The sequence below is a fragment of the Melospiza georgiana genome, chromosome 3, assembly GCF_028018845.1.
Source record: "Melospiza georgiana isolate bMelGeo1 chromosome 3, bMelGeo1.pri, whole genome shotgun sequence".
In the NCBI taxonomy this organism is placed as follows: Eukaryota; Metazoa; Chordata; class Aves; order Passeriformes; family Passerellidae; genus Melospiza; species Melospiza georgiana.
The window spans coordinates 55,741,158-55,766,573 of record NC_080432.1 but is presented as its reverse complement, the minus strand read 5'-3'; the positions used below and the strand labels follow the sequence as shown (position 1 = coordinate 55,766,573).

General features: G+C 46.1%; 2 protein-coding genes across 2 annotated transcripts; one reads left to right on the top strand and one right to left on the bottom strand.

Annotated features, from left to right (window-relative positions):
* Positions 1-10,431: 10,431 nt before the first annotated feature.
* Positions 10,432-15,616, bottom strand: SPRTN (SprT-like N-terminal domain). Its single transcript, XM_058020652.1, has 5 exons — positions 15,312-15,616; positions 14,096-14,195; positions 13,225-13,353; positions 12,195-12,462; positions 10,432-11,896 (listed from the first exon to the last, which is right to left on the bottom strand). Exons 1-5 carry the CDS (start codon positions 15,581-15,583, stop codon positions 11,172-11,174), a joined length of 1,494 nt encoding a protein of 497 aa, XP_057876635.1. The 5' UTR covers positions 15,584-15,616; the 3' UTR covers positions 10,432-11,171.
* Positions 15,617-15,902: 286 nt separating this feature from the next.
* Positions 15,903-19,459, top strand: EXOC8 (exocyst complex component 8). The gene is made up of 2 exons (XM_058021488.1): positions 15,903-17,434; positions 18,105-19,459. Exons 1-2 carry the CDS (start codon positions 15,908-15,910, stop codon positions 18,711-18,713), a joined length of 2,136 nt encoding a protein of 711 aa, XP_057877471.1. The 5' UTR covers positions 15,903-15,907; the 3' UTR covers positions 18,714-19,459.
* The last annotated feature ends 5,957 nt before the right edge of the window (positions 19,460-25,416 follow it).

Genomic DNA, 25,416 nt, shown 5'->3' with positions numbered 1-25,416 from the left:
TGTGGAATTTTGGTTGTTTTGTTGTGGGTGTTTGGTTGGGATTTTTGTTTGCATTGGGATTTTTTTGGTGGTTTTTTTTTTTTTTTTTTTTTGGTGGTGTGGTTTGGTTTGGTTGTTTTTTGTTGTTTTTTTTTTTTTTTTTCTTTAATCAGAGCTGTTTCTGCTCTGGAGAAGGATTTGGGACTTTTTTCTTTAGACTGCCTACAGTTACTGGGTGTGGTCACCATTTTCATGATGATTTCCTCCCTCAAAAACAGAACCCTTTTCCGGCTTTCTGAAGAGTGATTATGATGTAGAGCCAGCTCTAGTTTTTTCACCATTTTTGACAGGTTTGTGAGGTACAGAATGAGTCACATTCAAACAGGATGTGTAAGGTTTAATGGGATGTCCTCAGTTTCACATGGCTCCCAACGAATTATAGGCCCTTGAGAGAGGACAGAAGAATGCTGGAGGCTGCAGGTGCAGAACTGTCTAATAGAGCACACACTATTCCTCCTCCTTTGGTGAGCTTCGTATTGGCTGTGTGGTTATCAAGGAAGGAGCTGTCTGGCTGGGCTTCTGACATCACTCTAGCTTTTGTGAAGCCCCCTGCATGTGCTTGTCTGTCTTCAGCTAGTTCAGAAAGAGTTACCTGCATCTTCAGATGAGTCTCCAGCATTAGTGCACCTTTCATGGCACGTGGGTGCCAGTCGTGCACATTTCTGCTCTAAGGTGATGGTTCTCGGCATTTTCTTAGGTTGAAACCCAAATGTAGCAGCACTGAGCTGATGGCAGAGTGCTTTGAAGCTTTTTCCATGTTCAATGCTGTATAACTTCTTACAAGTTCTTTTGAAAGTACCTCTTCCCCATCCTAGTTTTACATTGAACAAGGAAGAAGCCTTTCTTGCAACCATCCTGTGTAGACCTGGTTTGGGTTTTGTTTTGTTCTTTAAATTATCACATGGTTGAGCACAATATGCAGGGGGGTTGTTTTGCATAGTAAATTAAACACTGCACCAGGGAAAATGAAGTGTTTCTCTTGGGTGTTTCTCAGAAAAGACGTTTGCAGATTTAAGAGCTGACAGCCTGTATCATATGTAAAACATCTGGCTTTGCTGACCCACTTCAAGGTCAGGAGTGGAAAAATCACATCTCCATCATACTGGTAAGTGTGGCCAGACTGAAAAGTGCCATTTCTGTGCATGCTGAATGCTTTGAAGAAGAAGGGAGAAGGCCAAGTGATGATAGCAAACTCAAAGTCACAAAACTCCAGGAGTCTCCCATTTGCACCTTGCCTGCAGGCATGCAGATAGCAGCATGCTCTTGCAAATACTTAATAGGAATTTATGAGTACTGAGCAGCAAAGACTTTGAAGAAATTCGTGGGTCTTAGCTGGATTTGAATCTCACCTGCTGTTGGGAGGGGATGGGGGTCAAAGCATGGATCTCTGGGTCTCCCATTGTCAGCTTTTTTTTTTTTTTTTCTTTTTTCACATGTAATGCTTGAATGTAATTACTGCACATGTACTGAAGTCAAGTTGTACAGGAGCTGTGTTCACTCTGGAACATCTGCTGCATCAGAGTTGCTTGACCCTGTGTGTTAGGGGTGGAGAGCAGCTGACAGAAGCAGGTTTCAAGGTCCTCTCTCCTGCCAGCCAAAACCAGTTCAGAGAATTTGCTCTGTTGACTTTTACTACCACTTACTGAGTTTCATCAGGCTTTTCCTGATGGCTTTGAAGTTGAGTGAATATACAGAACATTCATCTCTTTCCTGAAATATGAAAAAAGAACACCAAACCCATAGCTCCCGAATGAGTTGGCTCTAAAAGTGGAAGGGACAGATGAGATTTAACTTGCCAGCCTGTTGGGAATAGGCCCAAGTCTGTAGCAGAAGAGGGAGTAAGTAATGAGTTGGATAGAAATGGTAAGGTAGGACGTGAAGAGACCAAGACACAACATGTTGGGTGGTATGAGGAATATGGGACAGTGCAATTAAAAATACATTCTAGGTGTCTGCTTTGGGAGGAACATGAAGTGTGGGGAAAAAGGAATGCACAATATCTTTGTCTCTGAAAAGACAGTTGATGCATCCCATCCATCCTTTTCTTCATGCATGTGTGTTGCAAACAAGCATATTTTCATCTCTGAAGATGAGATGTTCATAACTACTTGAAGTAGGAGCTGGTTTCCTTGTCTGTATTCCAGAAGCAAGTTGTTGGACTTTCCCCTTATTAAATATGTAGCTTGGGATTAAACTTCTAATGTTAATAGTTTATGGGGTCTTCTGGAGAAGTTGTTGTAACTACCTTTGTAACATGGTGATAAATGCTTGAAGTGGTGACGGGCTCATTTAGCCTCTAAGCCCAGTACTGTCCTTTCCATATGGCTGAAAGTTTACAGGGCATGCCTCACATCAGAGTGGGAGGGATGTAAAACACAGAGATGGGCTGACAACTTACCAGGAGCACACACAGGCACACTGTGATAAAAGGCACATGCTTCAGGGCAGTGTCTGAACTGAAACCCATTATTTCTTTAAAATACTCTTGGGAGACAGGAAGTAAAATTTCATCTCTGAATATTCTGAATATCCAGTGCTCCTTGTGGGCTTGTCTTTCTGTGTCAGTGTGGCTTGCCAGGATGGAACCAGTTCCTCTCCTGGGTTTGTTTCAAGGCCTGATGTGGTTCTGTTTTGTTTTATTTTATTTAAAAGCAAAAAGATGAAGCCATCATAACTAAAGTGTAGAGATTTGACTCCTACTCACAAATTAAAAGCCTAGTGTCTGAATATCATATTTGGTTGTGAGTTGTATTTTGCTACCTAAAGAAAGCAGGATCAACCAAAAAAACAAGAAAAAAACCTCTCAAAACTATCTGAAGGCAAGTCACTTTGGTTGTAAATGTGTCTTGTTTACATTACTGCATGTAAGCAGGCTTTATAAATCAAGTAACAAAGGATTGCATCATAGCAGAAGTCATGGTGACAGCTCAAAGGATCGCAAGGAAAGTAGAATTTTGGGGCTGGATTGATGGCTGTTGGAATCCTGAGAATTTTTTTTATGCAGTAAGATAGGAGTGAATCAACCAAGCACTACAGAAACAAACTAAATGCCTCCACTCCTAGATCTGAAAAGTAAAATTTTGGTGAGTGCTGTACCATGAGTTGCCAGAGCCAAAAGATACTCCAGAACTGTTTTTATAGAAGTACTGAGAACATCTTTGGACGTCAAAGAGAATATTTCCTCAGGGAAAATGTGACTGTGGACACTGCTAATGTTTGCCAGAGGGCCGTGGCTAATAACAATCTGTTTTCTGAGATTAGAGTCCACTTGATGGTGTTGTTGATAGCAAGGAGCAAAGTTTGAGCTGTCACATTAGGCATATTTATTTTCCCTTCGCTTCCCCTTCCCCAGCCACAACATAACAGTGAGTAATGTGGTGCTGGACACGTGTTCTGCACAGTCATGTTTTAATGAACAAGCAGAAACTACAAAGTTAACTCTCTTCAATCCCAAATATTTCTTGTATCTAGAAGAACTTCTGTAGGTAGCAATTTTGAAACTTCTTTGACTACTTTTATTTTTTCCCACCTGCACTTTGAGAACATTATAGCTGTTTGATTTATTTTTTGGGCTTTTTTAACCCTTTATTTAAAATAGCACATGAGGAAATGACTGTGTCTAGCTGAGAGTTGCTGTCACTCTGCAACCATGGAACATTATGCAATGAGATGGGAAAGGAGAGCACGTACTTCACGATAAACCCAAGGCTTATACAAATCCAGGAGGGCAGGTGGGGAGCGAGGGGCCAGCTGTGGCCAGGCTGTGCCTGGGACACCAGGAGTGGGATGCAGGAATGCTTCAGGCTCCTGGGACTGGAGAGAGCAGGTGGGGTCCTGCTGTGTCACAGCCAGGACAAGGCCTTGTCCCAAAGCAGAAAAACATGTTCTTTGTGTCCCAGAGACACGCTGTCTTACAGGGGGAGGATGCTGTGTGGCACAAAAACCCACTGGGGCGGGGATGGAGGAGTGGGGAGGGGAGAGTGGGATGGGGTGGTTACACTCCAGTGCTCACAGTAGGTTTGAAAATGTGCTCATTGCCTCGTATGAGAGTGCCTGGAGAGCAACTGCTCTGCGTCCAGCCTGCCCTTGCCATTTCTGCTCCCACGTGTGCCTGGGGGCCTCTCCAGCCCCTTGCTACCCCCGTGCTCCTGCATCCTTCCAGGGCTCCCCAAGCACTGTCAAATCTCCCACCTGCTGCCAAAGGAGCTGCAGGCCTTTCTCTCCTGCTGTGTCCCTTCAGTGGCGGTTGGAGAAAATTGTAACGTGCTTGGCCGAGGAAAACATTTGGGGTGGGGTTTTTTGTGAGATGGCAGCTGGTCACAGCCTGGTGGCTGCCTCTGCAGGTGCTCAGGTGCTACCCAAGCTCTGGCTGCACAAAATGCCCTGAGAACAGTGGCTACCAATCATGGCTGGCAGCACAGGCTCTGCCTGGGGCTGCTGCCCACCCTGAGTTGGTGCTGCCTGACAAAAGCTCTGTGTGCTAAGCTGCTGACTGCCCCCGGGAGGCCAACTAACCCTGAATTGCTCCTTGTCCCTTGCAGAGGTGGTGAGGATATACACGGCACAGCTGAGCTGTGGCAGCTCATGGGACATACCCTTCACTTGGCACTGCATTTATGCATGCAACAACCACCCAGCAACAGCTTCACACCAGGCTTGGGCAGTCTTTCTGCTGAAGAGAGGTAGAGAGAAGGAGAACTGAAAATTGTTGGACAGGACATCTACTTGTCAGTCTCCTAAAAATGGTGTCACTTCAGCACACACCCATCCTGGGTTCAACATGGGATCAACCCATCCTGTAACAATTCACGGCTGGGTGAGGATGCTTGGCCAGCAGCAGAAGCCTCCCATCCCTCTCCCCTTCCTGAAGAAGTTAAGGCAGTGTTTCCCTCCATATCTGCTGCAGGGTGTGCAGGGACTGGCTGCAGCCTCTGTATGGGTCAGTGTGTGCACAGCTGGGGATGTGAGGCACTGCTTTAGGGTGGGAGTGCTGCAGAACTGGTTTGGAGAAGATAACATTGATGGGACCTGTACAGGGATTAAGGCAACAACTTCTCAGTGTTTTCCTTCAAAGTGAGGGCTCCCCATTCCTTCAGGGGATGCTTGTGTTTAGTGCTTGTGTCTCTAACACCTTGCAAACAGCTCCAAAGTCATGGCATTGCTTACCACTGGGGATGTGTATCTGCTTCAGCAACATTGCATTTCATGGCCCAAGCCCAAATGTCAGCAGTGAGACCTCTTGGCAGAGTTAACTCTGCCATATTGCCTGGGAAATGCTGCCTGATACCTTGGATAGACTTAGGGTTTTGCAGTGCAAGAAATACCTCCTATTTCCTCTCATGGGATGCTTTTCTGGCATTCTAAATCTCTTCTAGGTACATTCAAAGTTAATTAAGTCTGAGTTTTAATTCGTGCTGTCTGCAGGGCTGATAATCCTCCCCCCCAGAGCGTGACTTGGAGAGGATTCAGCAATCAGGCTTGGCAGGGCAGAGCTTCCTTGTACCTGTCCTGTGTCCTGGCACCTGCCCAGCTCCTGCCTGGAGTCCCCCAGTCTCTGATGTGACAGGAGACTTATCCCCCATGCCCAGGGTCTGCATGGTGGCCGTGGTGAGAGCTGCCCACACCAAACCTCGCAGGAGGGGAAGAAATGCTCAGAGATGGTGTGAGCACCTCTGGATATACCAGGGCAAGGGCAAGGTGGACCTTAATTGCCTTCAGCTGTAATTCCAATTTGACCTGAAGTGCTCCTGGGGTTGTTAGGGGGAAACCCAGGGCTGTTTAGTGGGAAGGGGCCCCTGAAGCTGGTCTGGTCCAGCTCTCCTGCTCTTTAACAAGGTTACCCAAATCTGGCTTCCTAAGACCATGCCCAGTTGGGATTTGAGTATCTTCAAGGATGGACCCTCCACAACCTCTGCAGAAAACCTATTCCCATCTCCAGCCACCCTTGCTGAAAGAAAATGTTTCTCTTCTTTTAATTAAATTTCCCATGTAGGTACTGCTAAATGTAAACCAAAGGAACAAGCCAAAGGATTCTTAGCAGCGAAGTCTGGGGAACAGAGCAGATTTAAGACTGGAGTCCCTTACTTGCAGCTATCCATACTCCTGGCACCTGGTACAGGTGCCATGCTCTCTGAAGCCCCTGGGGTGCTGGCTTATCCTCAGGATGACTCTTCCCTTTGGATATGTTTCTGTTTGCCATCTGCCAGAAGAGCCCAGATCCATGCCATGTCCTTCCAGAGCCACAGTGCCCCGAGCAGCCCGTCCCCAGCCCTGTGCTCCTGTGACACACCAGGGAGCTTCTCTTGCTCCTGGTGCTGTGACACACCAGGGAGCTTCTCTTGCTTCTCTTGCTCTCGGTGCTGCAGCCAGGCCCTGCATCTGCAGGAGGGCACCTTCCAGGTGAGTCACTTGCACTTCAGCTTTGTGCCTGCCCCCAAACACAACACCTTCCCAGCAAATCAAAAACTGCTTATGGATGAGTGGCAGCACGCCTACCAAGGGGATCCTTTGAGGAAGAAAGCTGATCATTACTGGGATGCTCCAGGGAAGAGACCAGCGGCAGTGGGAAGACAAAGGCAGGGCAGCAAAGCAGTGGGGAGAAAGCAGGGTGAGAGCAGAGAGGCCCTTTGGCCATTCCTGCCATTGTAAATTGCTTACTGAAGCCACAAGAAGAATTAAAACCTCCAACTAAACCATATTCCTACAGCTGATGTCCTGTAGCAGGCCTTCACTGAGCTCTGAAGAGAAGGTACTTGCAGTAAACACAACAACTATGATCCAGAGATTGACATCAGTTAAAGAAAAATAAAGCAATGGTGAAGCCAAATACTTGACTTGTTGGGTTTTGCCCCTCCAAAAATTCTTTGTTACACAGTTTAGGAAATGTCACGTCCAAGACATACTAAGGCAAAAAAGCAGGTGAAATTATGTAGATGAAAGGTGATGGATGGAACAGAGACAGGGTGAGCTATTGAGGCCAAGCTGCTGCACCTGCTTAGAAATTTAATCTAGTCTTAAAGCAGCCTGGCCTGGCAGAAGCTAAAAGGAAACAGGAATTAAGGCCATGGCCACATCCCATTTAAGCTTTCACACCTGTAGTACACTACCCTCCCCTGGGCCTGTCACACCCCTCTGGCTCCCTGGCTTAGCCAAGCACAGGGAGCTGTGTTTTATAAATCCTTCTGACTTCCTAAAACTCTGTCCTGCATCTCTTGCAGAGCCGTGTTGATGCCAAATTGTGACAGAAAATTAGCTTGGTCACTGCAATGGATGCAAGCAGTGCAGTATCTGTAACCCACAAAAGGATGCCTTTGGGCTTACTCCTGAGCCCTGAAGTGGAAAAGCGAGCTACTCTCTCATCTTCCCTTCCTTCTTGCAGCAAAGTTAAAGAATCACTCACAGAATCCAGTTAGCTGTGAATTCACTTTTCACTTCCGAGCTAGTTGCAGGTATTTCCCCCCCACCACCACTATTGCTCCTCCTTTAGCTTGTTTGTGGTCCAGTCAGGGTTGCTGCTGGTCCACGTCCAGCCCGGAGTGCAGGGTAGGCGAAACACGAGCCTGCAATCCTGCACTCTGCTCTGTCCCCGCGCAGGTTGGAGAGGACGAAATTGGAATTCCTTACGTGCAAGGAGTGCCACCTAACGGCCCGGTGAGGGATCCCAATGCTCCGCACGACGCTCTTTTTCCATACAGGAGTCTATGAAATCACACACACATATTTTCACATATAGTGAAATGCAAGTCTCTTTCATGGCCTGTCTGTCCACAAACCACACTTCAAGGGTAATTTTTATGCAGAGCTTTACATTCATATTTTTAAAAATAGTTTATTAAATCCCAAGGCTTCAAGACAGCTGTAGTAATCCAGATGCAAGTAAGAACCTGGGTATTTCAGTTTGGAGTGTAAAACTGACGAATGCAGGCTGTCTGTTAGGGAGCAGCTGCTGGGATGCAGAGGTTGCACTGCTGCCTTCAGCACTTCAGGCAGCAACAAACATGCTCACAGGGGCTGTGGGACATCTCACAAGGTCACCCGGTCCAACCTTTCATGGCCTTTCAATTTAAGGTGACAAGATCCAACAAAAGGCACAAACATGGTGTTCTAGGATGACCAGACCCAGCAGCGCTGAGGCAAACTGCAGCTTCTTAACATTCTCCAGCCAGAGCAGTCTGCATCCTCCCACCACCACCATGGATAGCTCCACTCACTTGGAAGGGATGTCCATCATTCTTTTTCCTCAGAAACTTGTTGTTGATGCCTTCTTGCTGTTAACCCTTCAGTAAAGTCTATCTTGCTTTACTTGAAGAGATGCTCTGTGTGTATGGAAAATGCAGGAGAACTGAGGGGCTCCAGAACAATACACAAGGAAGAAAGCCCTCACCAAGGTATTCAGTGTCCTCCTGCTGCAGCAAGGGAAGTCTGAAGTTTGAATAGCTACTTTGCACCTCAGGAATTATTACTCACTTGTTGTCCAGTTATGCCTAAGCCCTCTCCAGCCTTTAATTTTGTACTAGATTATTACATGGTGACCTTCATTCATTACGCTGGCCCAGAGGCAGGTAGCACAGCCTGTTCCAAATGAGCAATATTTCTCTGGTTGTTCTCTTGGGAAACGTTCCTAGAAAGGGGGCTCAGGTAACAGGTTCCTGGCTCCACTCTGAGCAGCAGGCCCTGCCCTGCCTGAGGGCCTGCTGCCACCCAAGTGTAAACAGCCTCCCCATCAGCTTAGGCACAGGCATCAGGGCTGAAGTGGCTGTGAGAATACACTTCTCCTGTGTGACCCAAATATGCCAGGTGAAAACAAACAGAGGTTGCACTAAAGGAGACATGAACGCACGCTGTTGCTGTTAGAATATGTTTTAAAGCAGACTATTTATATTGCATATCTTCTTGCAAGATACTAATACATTTTAGGAGTCCTGAGAAAAATTCTTCCCACTGCTTCAGCAGAACTCAAGTGTTATAAAAACTTCCTAGATAACACTTCCATAAAGTAAAAAATACTTGCTAACATACAACCTTCAGGATTTCTTGCTGATAACCAGTTTCAAGACAACTGAAGAGCAGTCTCTTATGATAATAATGAAAGGGCCAAGTAACCCCCACTTAGGTAGTTTTAACCTCTGGAACTCCTCTCTGAGTTATCCAGAGCAATCCTAGTAGGTCACCACGAAATGAGATGGCTTTTTCCTTTAGTTTGCAGAACCTTCTATTGACAAAATGCACACACACACACTTGACCCTCCTTCATAGCTGCCTTGCCTCAGAAATCGAGTCTATTAACTTGTTTCTCAAGTTTCCATTCAGGCAACTTACCCTGCATTTCAGTGAAGTGGGTTTGTTCAAGGCTCACTGACAGCATGTGTTGTTCCAGGCAGTATCTAAACTCACTCAAGGACAAAGAAAACTGATAGAGAGGATGGAATTTCTCATATTTGACCCAAATTGAGCAGCATATTTAAAAAACATACTGGTAGTCATTGTTATTCTTTTGGGCAGGACACTGTATTCAAGCACAACATTTTACAGAAACAGCATTTGTAGTAACATACCCAAAATGAAGGTGGCCATGACCCATTAGGAACAGCCTGCAATAAATAGTAACTGTAAAGCCTTCCTCTCTGGATAAAAGAGATCCTAGTCTTAGAATACTTCCTTGCAAAAACACATGGCAGAGGTGCTATTTTTCCATAGCTAATCCAGAATTGCTCAATTGTTTGGACAATGATCTATTTTAGGACGTGTACATGAGGGACAGACTTGCCTACAGCTTAAGCTCATCTTCCCTCAACAGGCTACACTATTCACTAAATTCTTCATTTGCTTTCTGTTTGTCATTCAAATGAACAATTCAGAAGTAAAAGAAGACATTAGAAAAAATCCCCACATTTAACAATACCCACAATCCTTCTCCTTTACTCACATCTGTCACAGTAGGAAAGTCAAATGAGGAGACTGCAATTTTAATGGAAACACCTCTCAAAAATGCTTTATGATGTGAGAGATGCTTTGTGGTGCAACTCTCACACTCATCTTAAAAACATAAGATAATACCAATATTTCTTGGTAGTCCTGTCCTTGAAAATGTCAAGTATCACTGGAAACACTGACAGATGGCTGCAGCTTTAAGAAGGAAGTATGGAAAATTAACATAGCAAAGCAAGTTTTACTATCAGTATTCCTAAAATTTTTCACAGAAGTGCAACAATAGTGAAACTGTTTTAAAAACAGGATGGAGAAAGCAGCAGTTGATGCAATCTATACTCACCAGCACCTGTTTTTACAGGGAAATTTAAGAAGGAAAAGTGTTAATACAGAAAGGCTCTAATAAACAAGACTGTTATATACAGGTGAACCCACTGGTAAGTGACACAAAATGGCCAGGCTTAGTGGAAATTTAAACTTCAGTAACAATTTATTCAGAGTATGCAAGAACAAAGTAATTTACATTAAACTTCTGTAGTGTCAATATTTTTTAAAATATGAAGCATTTAAAGTGAGTTAAGAGAGCAGCAGTAACACTGTAAACATGTACAGCCATTTAAAATTACAGTAACAAGATATAAAACTATTTTGTTTAAAAGCTATTTATATAAAACAATTTTCATGTTTAAGCAAACATTCAACCAGTTTCACTGATTGTAAGGAATCACACTGTTTAATGCTTATCCCATGAAATACCTCAGCGCACCGAGAGAACGTTTCAGGCAGCTCACACAGCAAACACGTGGCAGGCACTCCTAACTTCTCATGGCACAATGGCTTTGGTGCTCAACTGACTGGCCTGCTAACCATCAACCTGGCTGGCCCCCAGAGGCAGCAAAATAAAGACTGGCAGGTAATGTCACTTTAATCCTAATTTGTCCTGTACAGCACTTGAAGGGAGTTTAACTGGGAAATCATGAAAGCTTTTATGACGTGTCCTGGAAGAGTCTTTACCAGTATTCCTAGCAGCATTCTACACAATTTTTACTTACTACTGTGAGGATATGGAGGTCAGCTACATTTTAAGTTCCATTTCAGAACAGTCACATGGAGTTTAACCACAGCTAAGCAAACCCTGAGCAAAAATTACCTTTCAAACAATGTTTCCAGCCCTGGTTTATCTTTTTAAGAAACTTTCTGCTGTTCTACGAAAGACAAGAATCAAGATGTTCATTTATTTCAGATTCCAAAACATCAGTCTCACAGACAGGACAACTGACTCTTCTCTCCTGCCTCACAGGATTGCTAGGACTTGCAGAGGACTGTGTAAATTCAGCCCTAGGTTTTGTAGTTGTAGTGACATCAGTCCCCCCCTTTTTGCTGAAATACTTTTCAAAGGCAGTTTTGTCTTCCTTTTTTGGCCATTGCTGCAGCGTATTAGCACATTCTAAGCTTTTTTTCTCAGATGCACCCTGAGCTCTTGGGGTCTGCTCCAAACAAATCCGTTTTGGTGACCAGCTAGAAGATGGCACAGCCCTCTTGCCAGCTGGTGAGCCTTGGCTTGATGTTCCTTCAGCAACACGAGCCATCCTAGCAGGCAATCCCCAGTCATTCTCACCATCTTCTGTATCAGCAGCAGAGAGTTTTGGAAACTCACGCTTTAAACCCAAGCTGCTCTTCTCACTGGCACCATTGGTACGAAGTGGAAAGATGCTGCCATGGGGTGATTTTTCCAGTTTAATCTCCTTTTTAGGGACTGGTGTTGTCCTCACTGCTGAACGATGCAGTGAGCCGTGTGCTTCACTGCTTGCAGTGGAGCTGCTGGCGTTGGTGTTTTTCTCTGAAAGAACGCCGTCTCCTCCTCCAAGCCGATAGCCCGTCCCACTAAAAGGAGTTGGGTCTTTGCAATTACCATGCATTTCTATCTTGCCTGCAAAATCAAATTTAAAAATAAGTTAATAATTTTTTCATTAAAAAATCATGGGCTATTATTTGAGGTGCTTCACACCAAAAAAAATCAGCTGCTTGAAAATAATGCATCAAACTAAACGTTTTGCAGACAATTCAATTGAGGAGCAGCCTAGGAGTGCACAATCAAACAGGCCCCATTCTTTGGCTATGTAACAGCAACACCTAAACCAAGCTTATGTAGTGTTGGGTCCATATTGTTCAAGAAAACATCTGGACAAAAATCGGTTCAGAAAAGAAAAAAAAAAATTATAAAATACCTTTGTTAGTTGACTTGAAAAGTGGAGGTTTTGCCGTCTGAGTTTTCTGCTTGGACTTCTCTGAGAATTTGTCCGGCTCCTTCACTTTAGTGAACGTGCCCCCACAGGTCTTTTGATGCTCGTCCCACCAGAAGTCATGTGCAGAGGGTGCTCTGTTCATGGAGCGCTTCACGTACCCAAAGTAAGGAGCTCTGCTCTGGCAGGGGCCATCGCAGCGCCACCAGTGCTGGCGGTACAAATTAATCTCATCATAAAAATTGTGATAGATCTACGTTAAAAAAAAAAACAAAAAAAAAAACAAACCCACAAAAAAAGTCATTCATGAAGTTACAAATTTTGTATCGCTAGTTCTATAATATTTTTTAAATAATCTATTTCCATTCAATTCCTTCCACTGCTGCTGTGATTTTTATATTAGCAGTTAAAAGAGCTGGACCTGAGCAAAATTTGATCAACATTTAGCTATCATTAAAACAAAGCTTTAAAAAAGAATGTGGAGGAATATGTCCTGGTTATCTTGTTGCAACAGCAATAAAATCAGTTTGGAAATCTGTCTACAATTTCACCTAGAAGATGAACTGCTCAGAATGCATTGCAAACAATACCAGTAATGCATTCTCCTTTCAGCTATTACCTTAATTGATCTTATTAGACACGTTATTTTTAAATATTAACATAAATATCATTACCTTCTATTGACATAAATTTTAGTACTCTTCACAAGGGAGCACTTCTTTCCCTGCTACCATTTAAGCTCTTTCTACTTTACTACAAAAAGATTAAAAGAAAAATTCTTACAGACAACATACCTGAAAATTACATGACTAACAGCTCAGCACATCATCCTCAACCTGTTCCCACCACCACCCCCAACAAATAACTATGGAACTAGCACACACTTGGATGCAAATTTGTATTGGTACCAACTGTGGAGTGTCTAATAAGAACATTACTTATTCTGCACCAGTCAACTGAAACAGCAAACCAGGAAGAAAGCTCTGTTAGATCAGGTGGAGGGGTTTATTCTTACTGTGACATTGGCTCCAGTCAGGAGATTAATGCGACGCATGTGCTTGCAGAACTCCGGCCCGTGAGACTCACGATCCTTGTAGTTGTGAGTAACAAAGAGCAGGGCATGGATCATCTCGTGCAACAGTGTCTGCAACGATGCAACCATTACACAGTCACTGAAAAGCATTGCATTTTCAGTTTCATGGTTAAGCTGCAAGTATTTTACTCTTCTACATTGATTGTGGTTACTGATCTTATCTTTGACTATTCACACATTCGGTCTGGGTCATAAAAACATAATTGATCTATCAAACCAAATTACCCCTATTCCCAGATCACTAAAATATGCTGCATAATATCACTCCAATAAGCAGCATTCCAAAAAGAAGAAATAACCCTCAAACTTAAATCACATCTTTAAAAAGACATCATGCCCTACACACCCCCAAAAAAGAGCCACTTCTGAGCAAGCTGAAACTCTACAGCATTTCTGTTGTTAGGCAAATCTGAATGTTCAGCCAGCTCAAAGCAGCAGCTCTGGCAGAGGCCCAAGGAGCAACAAAATGTCATGTTTAAGTCATATCCTATATCCTTATTTTCTGCTGTTGGCCTTTTAGAAACTACAATCCACCTTTGCTTTGAATATTAAAGGATAATTTAGGCGTTAAAAATCTTGGGGTGTTTTTTTCTCCATATAAAGTCAATAAAATAAACTAAAGATTACCACAGTACAGCAACACAAGCCACACAAACCTAACAGTAAAGCCACCACTATTTCATGACGTGTAAGTTACTGCACAAAAGAATCCCATTATGAAACCTGAAATGTTTGTATGAAGTGGGGGACACAATACACTTTATGTGCCGGTTCATGAGCCAGGCTCAAATACCTCCACAAGGTCCTTCCTGGGCCGTAACTTTAGAAGCGGCTCACTGAGACGAATGGAACACAACCCACTTCTTTCGTGGTACGAGCAGATACCAGCAGAGCTGAAAGGAAAAAAAGGAAGAAAACATGAAAATCTATTTGGTTTTGTAGCACATGAAGAAAACTGAGAATTCAAGTTAAAGTGCCACCCCCTGCAAACACATGCTGGGTCACTCAGAACATGGAATAAAATCACTTTGAGTAGTTATTTGAAAAACTCAGCACCGTTAAGCAAAGAAAAAACATTCCACAAGTTCCTTAGAGTAGAAAAACCTGTTTTGAAAGCAGAAGACTGCTTCTTTTAGAACTTGTGATGGACTAAAATAAAATACAATGCACGGAGGCTAGAGAGTCACAGCAGCAAATGCTGACTTAATTGCTGGCTGTTTCAATTTCACTCCCCACCCTTCATCAACTTTTGGCTCATACAGAATCTACATATACCTCCACTTCTGTGCACTGATCCAGCAAACACCACTTTTTTTGTCAGTGTTAGTCCTACTGAGTTAGTCCTCTATCAGTGCAGTATCCAACTATTTCCAAATGCCTAAAGAATACCGCAGGCAGCAGAGGATAAGAGGTGGCAGGACTCCAGCTGCCAGCAACTGCATCTGCTGCAGAACTGCAGACTGCACTTCAAAGATTCCTGGGTTTGTTTAACCTCAGATTTCTTCTATATCCCTCTTCCTAGCCCATTCTGCATTTTTCGAATATACTATTATTGGTTGATATTTGCCGATCTGCCGTGCAGTAGAACTATCATAAAGACTGAGAACCAGAGCAGCAACACGAGTGCGTGAGGTTTCCACACGCATCATCTAAGACCAAGTCATTTCTCCCATTCTAACATCCCTCCGGCCTGCCTGCGCCCCGGGGAAAGCCACTGATGGCTGCCAGGGACGGCAGATGCAAGGCAAGGGAGACAACGACAGCGACCGGCTCCTGTCCCGCCGTACGGGCTCTGCCAGAGACGCGGAACATCCCAAGCGCCCGGGAAGAGAAGCCACGGCAGCAGCACGGCGCTGGCGGGGCACAGCGAGGAGCAGCACGGTGACAAGTGACAGCTCCTCCCCGACAGCGGCAGCCACACGCTGCGGCTCCCCGGGTGCCGGCCCTTCCCGCCGCCCCCACACACGCCGATCGGCCTGCCCGCCCCCGGGACAGCGCCGGTGCCGCACCTGGTCATGCGGGGGCTCCAGGACACCGTGACAGCCTCCAGCTTGCCCCAGAAGAGCGTCTGGTTGAAGTGCACGAACAGACCATGAACGTCGGGGCTGGGGTCCAGCAGCTCCCACGCCTCATCGACTACCGACAGCGGGCGGAGGGACGAGCGGCACGGAGAGACATCAGGGCGCTTAGCTGCTGCCGCCGCCACCGCTGCCGCCGCCTTGTCCTGCTCTTCCCATTCCCTCTGCAGCCTGAGCGCCAACAAGAAATCCTCGTCCTCCATCCCGAGCGCGGGGCCCTCGGCCGGCACGGCCGCCACCGGAAGCCGCAGCACCGCGGCGCACGCGCAGCACCGACCCGCGGGCTGCTGCCGCCGCGTCTTTCCGAGTGCGCACGCCGCCGCCGTCCCCTCCGCCCCTTCCTTCCCTTCCCTACCCTTCCCCTTCCTTTCCTTTCCCTTCCTTTCCTCCGCCCCCGCCCGGCCCCATCGCGTCACCGCGGGCAGCCGCTCCTGCTGCCGAGGCGCGGGACGCAGGCGCGGCGCGGTGTCGTGTCCCCGGTAGCGGCGGGGCGGGTACCGGGCGGCGGCGGCGGCTGCGGCGCTGACATGGCGCTGTCGCTGGGCGAGGGCGGCGGCGGCGGGAGCCGGCTGCGGCGGCAGCTGGAGTCGGGCGGCTTCGCGGCGGGGGAGTACGTGAAGCAGCTGTCGCAGCAGTCGGACGGCGACCGGGACTTGCAGGAGCACCGGCAGCGCATCCAGGCGCTCAGCGAGGAGACGGCGCAGAGCCTGAAGCGCAACGTCTACCAAAACTACCGGCAGTTCATCGAGACGGCGCGGGAGATCAGCTACCTGGAGAGCGAGATGTACCAGCTCAGCCACATCCTCACCGAGCAGAAGGGCATCATGGAGGCCGTCACCCAGGCCCTGCTCCTCCAGGCCGACCGCGACGACCCCGCGCTGGGCGCCCGCCGCGCCGCCGCCGCCGACCCCTTCCTGCCGCTGTCGGGCAAGGACGCGGCCGCCAACGAGGAGGGGCGGCAGCGCACCCTCACCACCCTCCTGGAGAAAGTGGAGGGCTGCCGCGACCTCCTGCCCGAGAGCCCCGGCAAGTACCTGGTCTACAACGGCGACCTGGTGGAGTACGACGCCGACCACATGGCGCAGATCCAGCGGGTGCACGCCTTCCTCATGAACGACTGCCTGCTCGTGGCCACCGCCCTGCCCAACCGCCGCGGCGCCTACCGCTACGACGCCCTGTACCCCCTGGACGGGCTGGCCGTGGTCAACGTCAAGGACAACCCGCCTATGAAGGACATGTTCAAGCTGCTCATGTTCCCCGAGAGCCGCATCTTCCAGGCTGAGAACGCCAAGATCAAGAAGGAGTGGCTGGAGGTGCTGGAGGAGACCAAGCGCAATCGCGCCCTCAGCGAGAAGCGGCGCCTGGAGCAGGAGGCGCTGCCCCGGCCCGCCCCGACGCCCCCCGAATCCACCAACCCCTTCGACGAGGATGAGGACGAGGAGGAGGAGGATGAGCCCTCCGCTGAGGAGGAAGTCGTTGACCTCTCGCTTGAGTGGATCCAGGAGCTGCCCGAGGACCTGGACGTGTGCATTGCTCAGCGGGACTTCGAGGGGGCGGTGGATCTCTTGGATAAACTGAACGAGTACCTGGCGGACAAGCCCGTGAGCCAGCCCGTGAAGGAGCTGCGGGCCAAGGTGGACGAGCGCGTCCGGCAGCTGACGGACGTGCTGGTGTTCGAGCTGTCCCCGGACCGCTCGCTGCGGGGCGGGCCGCGGGCCACCCGCCGGGCCGTGTCCCAGCTCATCCGCCTGGGCCAGTCCACCAAGGCCTGCGAGCTGTTCCTGAAGAACCGGGCGGCCGCCGTGCAGACGGCCATCCGGCAGCTGCGCATCGAGGGCGCCACGCTGCTCTACATCCACAAGCTCTGCCATGTCTTCTTCACCAGCCTCCTGGAGACGGCCAGGGAGTTTGAGACGGACTTCGCCGGCAACAACGGCTGCTACTCGGCCTTCGTGGTCTGGGCGCGCTCGTCCATGAGGATGTTTGTAGATGCCTTCAGTAAGCAAGTATTTGATAGCAAGGAGAGTTTGTCAACTGCGGCAGAGTGTGTCAAGGTAAGAGAGTCCGAAGAGGGGGGTGGTGGGGCACAGCAGCTGAAACAAAGGCTTCAAAGCTTTAAAGTCTCTTTTCTAACTCTAGTTTAGTTGTTGACTCTTGTGTGGGTCTCCAGAGAGGTTTTCTGCGTTGAAAGATTAATACTCATTTGAGTTTTGTTTGGTTTTTTTTCAATTTAACAGAGGAAAGCCTTAAGGTTATAATATGTGTCAAGGAAAACCCTGCCTTTATCAAGAATAAAAAATGTGTTGATTCCTAGTTTGCCTTTAACTAGTAGGAGGTCCTAAAACTTACATAAGCTACACCTGAATTATAAGTACTTCAAAATTTTCTCTTTGTTTTCTAAGGCTGTCCTTAGCTACATTTTCATACTTTTTATGCAAGACTAAAAGACTGACTTTCTCAGGTTATGCTTTCTTGCAGCTGCTAATTGCGGGGGGGGGGATGGAAAGCTTGTGTATGTGGGTTATATAGTGTAATTGCCCAGAGTATTTTTGACAGCCAGGGTGTATCTTCCAGTTACTAATGTCTCATTAATGAGATGCTTAAAGCACAAGAAGTAAATATGAGTAACCTTTCTCAGTTTTCTGAGATAAATATGCTAAATGCGTAAAATGTAAAGGGAGCCTGCACAGAAATAACATCCTTTGCTTTTCTTTGTTATCCCAGGTGGCTAAAGAGCACTGCAAGCAGCTGAGCGAGATTGGGCTGGATCTCACCTTCATCATTCACGCCCTCCTGGTGAAGGATATCAAAGGTGCTTTGCAGAGCTACAAGGATATCATCATCGAGGCCACCAAGCACCGCAACTCCGAGGAGATGTGGAGAAAGATGAACCTGATGACTCCAGAGGCTCTGGGGAAGCTCAGGGAGGAGATGAGGAGCTGTGGGGTGGGCAATTTTGACCAATACACGGGTGATGACTGCTGGGTCAACCTCAGTTATACTGTAGTAGCTTTCACTAAGCAGACTATGGCCTTCTTGGAGGAAGCATTAAAGCTTTACTTTCCAGAGCTGCACATGGTTCTCCTGGAGAGCCTGGTGGAAATCATCCTGGTGGCTGTCCAGCATGTTGACTACAGTTTGCGGTGTGAACAGGACCCTGAGAAAAAAGCGTTCATTAGGCAGAACGCCTCTTTCCTGTATGAAACTGTCCTTCCTGTTGTGGAAAAAAGGTTTGAGGAAGGAGTTGGAAAACCAGCCAAGCAGCTTCAGGATCTGAGAAATGCCTCAAGATTGATGCGTGTAAATCCGGAAAGTACCACCTCCGTGGTGTGAACTGAACCTAACTGTTCTTTCCGGGAACAAGGTGGCAGCACTTACTGAACATGTTGTACATTGAGCAGATGAACTAAACTGGGGGTTTTTGAGTCCCTGAAAGAGGCAGAACTCTTGTCTGCTGCATTCCAGAAGCTGAAGACTCTGAAGCAATCCCTGCAAGCGTGCAATGCTTTACTTGGTGGATGGGGTGTAGGGAAGTGAGAAGGTGGAGGTCATGTGTCCTTGGACAGCATATCCTGTGTGAAGGGCTTGTGTAGTATTTGTGACTTGGGAAATAACTGTAATACAGAAATTTTGGCCAATTGTTTGTGGAAATCTTACTTACATGTACAGCAGATGGCAGGAAAAGATCAATTCTCATCATGTCACTAGCAGTTCTTTTTTAAGGCAGTGTCCTGGTAGGAGGGGAAGTGCTGAAGCATTCCCAGGGTGTGGTATTCAGGAAGGCTTATCCACCATCCAGATGTGACTCAGCACTGCAGATAAATGACATGGATTTGCACAATGTGAATTCTGTGGTAGCAATGCAGACTTTTCTTTAACGTTGAGATTGTCTTCATTCATTTCAGAGGCAGGTTGAAATAAAAATGTTTTTAGTATAGGTTCTGGTGTTTGGGTGATGGGGCTTCTTCTGGTAAATAAGCTGGCCTGTCAGCCTAAGTTATAACTGTCTGAAAACAAACCTGCTGTCAGAACTATTTGTTTGCTTCAAGAGAAGTGAGAATAAATTGCTTCCCTTCCTCTTTGTGTTCCTCTTCCATGTTTTCTTACGGATCTAATTGAGGTCACGTCCGTTTAGTGAAGTGTGCACTGTTGCTTGAGGTGCTGTCACAAATGCATTATGGGCTGTTGTCTCCTGGTTGGAACCATAGTGAAGAGACATATTTGCTCTTGAGACATACAGGGCAGGGAGAGGGACTGAAGGGACAGTTTCATTTGGAAAAGATGGAATGCCAGTTTTACTGTACAGAACCAACACCTGGTGAAGACACTGAGGCTTTTTGTAAGAGATGTGAACTTTGAAATATACAGTCTCCTGCAAGAGCTAGCATCATTTCCTGCAATACAGCAATAAGCAAGAAAAACTATCTTTTTTGCAGAAATCACAAGGATTTGGTTGGCAATTTTAATGTTGATGGGAAAAGTTTATACAGATGCTCTTATGTTTGGATTGAATGGTGTTGGCTGTCTCATGCAGTGTATGTCTGTGAAAATAAAGTAAGCCAAGTCTTGTGTCAAGGCTGGCTTTGGAAAGCTTTCAGCTTCAACTTATAAGCTGTGCAAAACTTCTGCTTCTGTGCAAACTTTCTTAGCTGTGAGAAAATCATGTTACAGCTAAGGGACCTTGTGATCAGTCCCTTAGAAAGCGTCCTTAACAGGAATAACTAAATATCCTATTCCTGTAGCACTTTCATATTAAAGCTCTTGCAGTTTGTATCATGGTCATGAATGATACATGTGACTGCCTGAACAAACAAAAGATATTTCTCATTAAACATTCTGCATAACTGTTATACTGAAGCTTCTTAATTTCTCCCTGTTTTCATAGTGCTAGTTTAGTGCAGTTTCCACTTGAGTGGCTGGGTTTTGTTTTCTTGCTCTTTGGATGCCTTTTGAACTGTCAGATTTTGCAAAGCATCCTATTGTCTCTGCTCACTTGCTTTTCAGTGTTTGGGCCTTTTGCTAGAAACTCACCAAAAAAGTCATACAAAGTGTTTTTGAAGCTCCCAGCTTACATTGATTGAAAACCAGTGAAATAGCTCTACTTTTATTGTAAGGGACAGGGAGTTAGAACTTGTGTAACATGTTCTGTCAGAGAGAGAGTGTCCTACTGGTGTTATTTCAGTAGTGAACTCTTTCTGATATCAGAACCTGGTGAAGTATAGCAAAATAACACAATCTCTGTCATCTGTTTGAAGTGGGAAACCTAATGTGAGAAATATTTTCAAGTGAATTATAAATAAGAGCTCTCTGTGGTGGTGGGTATTTTGGAGGAGAGGGAGAAGAGATGGGTTTGGGTTTTTTTGGTTTTTTTTTGTGAACATGGATATATTTCTTTTTATTTAACAGCAGAAGAGAGCAGAATAAATACAGATGAGCCTTATCTTTGTGTGTGTGTGTGTGTTTGCAATAGAAGGGTTAGAACTGGAACTCTAGACTGAATATTGTGATATTTGGTGATTTTATCCAAGAAGCTGAATTGTAGTTTCCCAGTTCCCAAGCATTAACACGAGGCTGACAAGGAGGAGAGCCCTGTTCATGCTTCTGTCGTGAGCTGGTGTAGCACAGCTTACCCTCAGCAGAGGATGAAATGTAGAATGTAATTTTGCCACATGCTCTGTTATGCCTCTGTCACTGAGCCCTTCATCAATCTATTCATGGCACACTAAGCCTGCTGATTTTGTCTCTGCTGCCATCCATGGAGCAGTGGGCTAACATTGATGCTGGTTTTAATGCATCAGGGAATCTTTTCATTTGAGTCATCAAACATCATGTTCTTGTGCCTGTCACAATTCAAACAGATGTGGATTGTATAAACTGCTGTAAGTGGCATTGATATTTTGTAACTTGTGACTCTAATTAAGTCATCATAAAAGAAAAACTAACATGAAATGGTGTGGAATTAAACTAAAAACTCTTTTATGTTAACTTGGTTAACAGAAAAATCAGTGTATGCTGAGTCATAGTTGAATAATTTTCAATTTTGGAATGGCACTTTCCTTTTCCTGAGCTGTACACTTGTGATGATAGTGTTGTTCAAGTTGGGATTTGTAGTAACTACTGAATGAACTACAGTTCTGCTAATTTGAGAAGGCACTAATATTGGGGTTTTTTTGAGACAACTGCGTATAAAATCTGGTTTTCTTTGAGTGCTGTGGCAAAATTGTGTAAAATGATTTTTTAAAATTCAGGTAAATTTATGTATTAGAGTTTAATGCAATAACTTTTCTGAACAGCGAGGACCATGTATTAAAACTTTTGGACCTATAGCACTGGTGGTGTATTTGTTTTGATCATCAGAAAGGGGATGTTGGTTTGAAGTTGGAGTTCAGTGAAGTCAGAGAGCTTCAGGTGAGTCCCTTGTGAGGGAGAGGTGAGCAGCAGCCAGCTGACAAAAGCCAGGTGTTGTCACTTCACTACATTCTTATAAAGTCACTTCAGCGAGGTGAGGCAGGAAGAAAATGTTTGTGGACATAGAGAGGCTGTACTCTCATCTGATGGGACTTTGTGTGTGTGAGATGGATTATCAACACTGAGGCACCGTAGTGCTAAAGGGTTTGTTATCTTCCAGACTTTGTGTCTGGAGTCCATCCCTACTTACCCTGGGTGCTGAATGTGTGGTGCAGCCTGTGCCCTCGCTAGGTGGAGCTTTGTGCACTCAGCAGGCTGCGAGCCGGCCAGGCATGGAAGCTGTGCTGACCTGCAGTGTGGCTTGGCAGGTTTGGGTAGCATGCTGTGGGAAGAAGATGCTGCAGGAAATGATCTAGATGTTATGTTCAGGTCTTTTTCATTCCTTGGTGGTGGTTGTGTTCTGCACTTTCTAATTCTTTTACTGTTTGTTTTTTAGGTTTTCCAGTTTTCCTGAGGTGTTTCTGTACCTGTGTTTCTGCAGGTGTCCTCTAGAGTATCTCACCTTTCTGCTTTTCTTTAAGGTGGGTACCAACATGTGACTTGTGTTCTGCCTCAAAAACACTGCTACACTTCAAGCCTCTGCAGAGATGTGAAAAGTTGCTTGTCCCAGCTGCAGTTTTATGTCTCATGTAAAATGTTCAGATTAGTGACTTCTCAAAGTTAAGTTTGCGTGACCTCTGGTCATTTTACTTCAATATTGGGCTGAAATTGCTGTGCAACTCCATGCTCACAGAGCACGGTAACAGAGAAGGTCCCCACCACCTGTGTTATAACTTACACACTCTTTGTATTCCCTTTACTGCCCAACTGTTTCAATTGAACTGGGTTACCTGTTACTTAAAATTATTCATAGTTTTACAGACTCTTCAGTGTATTTTCTCTGATGAAAATCAAATGTGGCATGGGGCTTATCTGCCAAGCAGCTCTGTGATCATAGACATCTTTCTCCTCACAGGTTCAGGAGTTGGGATATGCCTTCAATCCCTACAAAGTCTGAGGGATAGAGAAAAACCTCAAACTGGGGAAAATAGATTTATGTCATTTACGTCTTCAAGGCATGTTGACTGGAGTAATAGATCAGAATTTGACTGAGCCACCTTGGACACAGAGTTGTTACCTCTTGTGTATTTAGGAAACTTTGCTTATACAGCTTCAGCAGCCTCAACATGCTCTGTAATACAGTTCTCAATTTCAGGGTTACAAGCTGAACTAGATTATCTACTACAGATGTGCTCAGTTTGACACAGCAGAGACAAAGTACAGGCAAGGGACCTGGCCTGTGCTGACCACTGAGCAGTAGTGCCCTTCCTGGGGCTTTATATGGCTGATCAGGGCAGTTTTAAGGCAATTTTAGATCACCCATCTGAGGGAGGCCCATGGTATTTATTCTCTCTCCCTCCCCATGCAGTAGCCACATTCCTTTCAATGGGCAGAGCATCTCACTTCCCACCCAAGAGGGAGATACTGTGGGAGGATGGAGAGGAGCTGCTCCCCGTATTTCCTGCAGTGAGCTGCGGTGGTGCAGGGCGGAGCCTCCCCTCGATGATGTGGGGAACACGGGCACCCCTGCAAGCAGACACCATTGCATTCCATCTGCTCTCACCATCCACTGCAAGAGCAAAGCTGTACAAAAGCTGGAGATTGATCTCTTCGTGTCAAGGCAGGAGCTGGACCCTGAGGCATCATCTTAGATTGCCCAAAATACAGTGTGGCCCTCCAGCTGTTGGGAATCTTGTTCAAGTGTGCTAATAATATCTTGGCATGTGATTAGTGAGTGCAATGCACCAGGAAGGTGGACCAGGGAGAAGAATGGGTAGTGTTAACCTCACTGCTGCTCGGCAGAACCCTGGAGATGCTTGGATTGATGATGTTTTCAAGTCATTAAAAAAATAATAAATTAAAAGCATACAGCTCTTCATCTAATTGCACCAAGACACACAGTTCTTCCTCTGTCCTCCCAGAAACTGATCCTAACAAAATCAAGAGTCTCATGAAGGTAAGAGAGACTTAGTCAAATCCATTGTGATACAAGTCATGTGAATCTAAACACTGCAAACTTTGGCAAAATGAAGATCTGAACTTCAGACATTTCCAAACTGACTGGGATGAGGGAAAACTTTGCCTCAGACTCTTCCAGACTTCTGGACTTTGAGTTCTCTGGGCCTTAAGTCATTCCTACTGTTACTAAAAATCACAATTCACAGAAAACAATCTGTGCCAGTCAAACAAATGTGTTTTGCTTTGCTTTGTTTTAATTATAGCTTTACAGCCCTGCAGCAGTCTGGGGATTCCTGTTATATTAGTTTTCCAAACCCAGTATTCACTATAGGAAGGAGCCCAACTCCTAGCCCCAGCTCCTGCAGGATGGGATTGTCAGGAGAGTACTTGAAGCTCTGCAGAGAATCCTTCCTTCCTCAGGATTCAGAATTTTTCTCTCAAAATGCAGATTTTTGATAAGCAGCTTCTGCTCTGCTTTATTTCCCCCTCACAAACAACTGGCAGGATTGTTTGTTTTCCTACTCCACACTATAACCTCTCCAGCAGAGGTGCCAGACTCGCTTTGTGGAGGAAGGATGTCAAACTGAATGTTGAATTACAGCCTGTACATCTGTCCTAGCACAATTCAGGCTGTAGACCTGCCTGCCTGCTCTTGTTGATGGGGAGGAGGGGGACTGGGAGGCTTGCAAAGATCTGTAATCTTTGTCCCTCTGACATCCACCCAGCAAGGTGCCTAAATAAACACTGAAGATGTCCCCCCCCCCCGAATTTGGGAAGCCCACTCCTATAGTCAGAGGTAATTAGATCCTAAAGTGCTTTTCACAAGTGGAGGATCAGTAAATTCCTTTTGAAATTTGCAAAAACAATTGGCAAAGAAGGGATGGGAGAGCAGCACCAGAGCAACAGCACCACATAAGCAAACAAAATATGTGTTTCTGGGACATCTCAGCTCTAGTGTGACAAATGGTGGGCCCAAACAAAGCCTGCCCTTAGGTGGGAGCAGTAGGCTCCATAAATCATCAGCGCTGCAACTTTCCAGGAGGCAGCAACAACAGTGTTGGACATGATAAAATAAAGTCACTTCATCTGACCAGCTGTAATAGGTGACACCACATGGAGGGGAGGAAATGCCCTCGGGAAAACGCTGACACTTAAGGAAGGGTGCACATGGAGCCTGGATCACCTGCTGTTCTGAGATGTGGCCCCCCTGAGCCTGACACCAGGGCTGGCTGGCACTGTCCCTGCCTCCTGACACACACCACCCTCCTTTATTTTGCCCAACTCCAGAACCTCCCGTGGTGAGCTTGTTCCTCCTGCTGTCAGCTGGCCTGAAAGAGGCCTCCTCCCTGCCGGCAGGATTAACCCCATCCTGTTTGCTTGGGGACAAGAGATGTGTGCAGGGAACAGAAGGCCCCGGTGCCACCACCCCGCAGCTTCACACCAGATAACCCCTCTCCTGGTGTGCCTCTAATCAGTCACTAGTTTTTGTCATCCACTGAAGTTTATTACCATTTAAATAGCCTTTCAGCCTGAGACGTCCTGTGGGGTTTCTGCCTCTGCTGCCTCATGC

Excerpts from the sequence above, each read along its gene's own strand:
- SPRTN (XM_058020652.1), bottom strand. The coding sequence starts at position 15,583 with ATGGAGGACGAGGATTTCTTGTTGGCGCTCAGGCTGCAGAGGGAATGG. Across the intron at positions 12,463-13,224 it reads TGACTGGAGCCAATGTCACA|ATCTATCACAATTTTTATGA; the intron begins GTAAGAATAAAC and ends TTTTTAACGTAG. Across the intron at positions 11,897-12,194 it reads TTTCAAGTCAACTAACAAAG|GCAAGATAGAAATGCATGGT; the intron begins GTATTTTATAAT and ends TTGATTTTGCAG.
- EXOC8 (XM_058021488.1), top strand. The coding sequence starts at position 15,908 with ATGGCGCTGTCGCTGGGCGAGGGCGGCGGCGGCGGGAGCCGGCTGCGG. Across the intron at positions 17,435-18,104 it reads CTGCGGCAGAGTGTGTCAAG|GTGGCTAAAGAGCACTGCAA; the intron begins GTAAGAGAGTCC and ends TTGTTATCCCAG.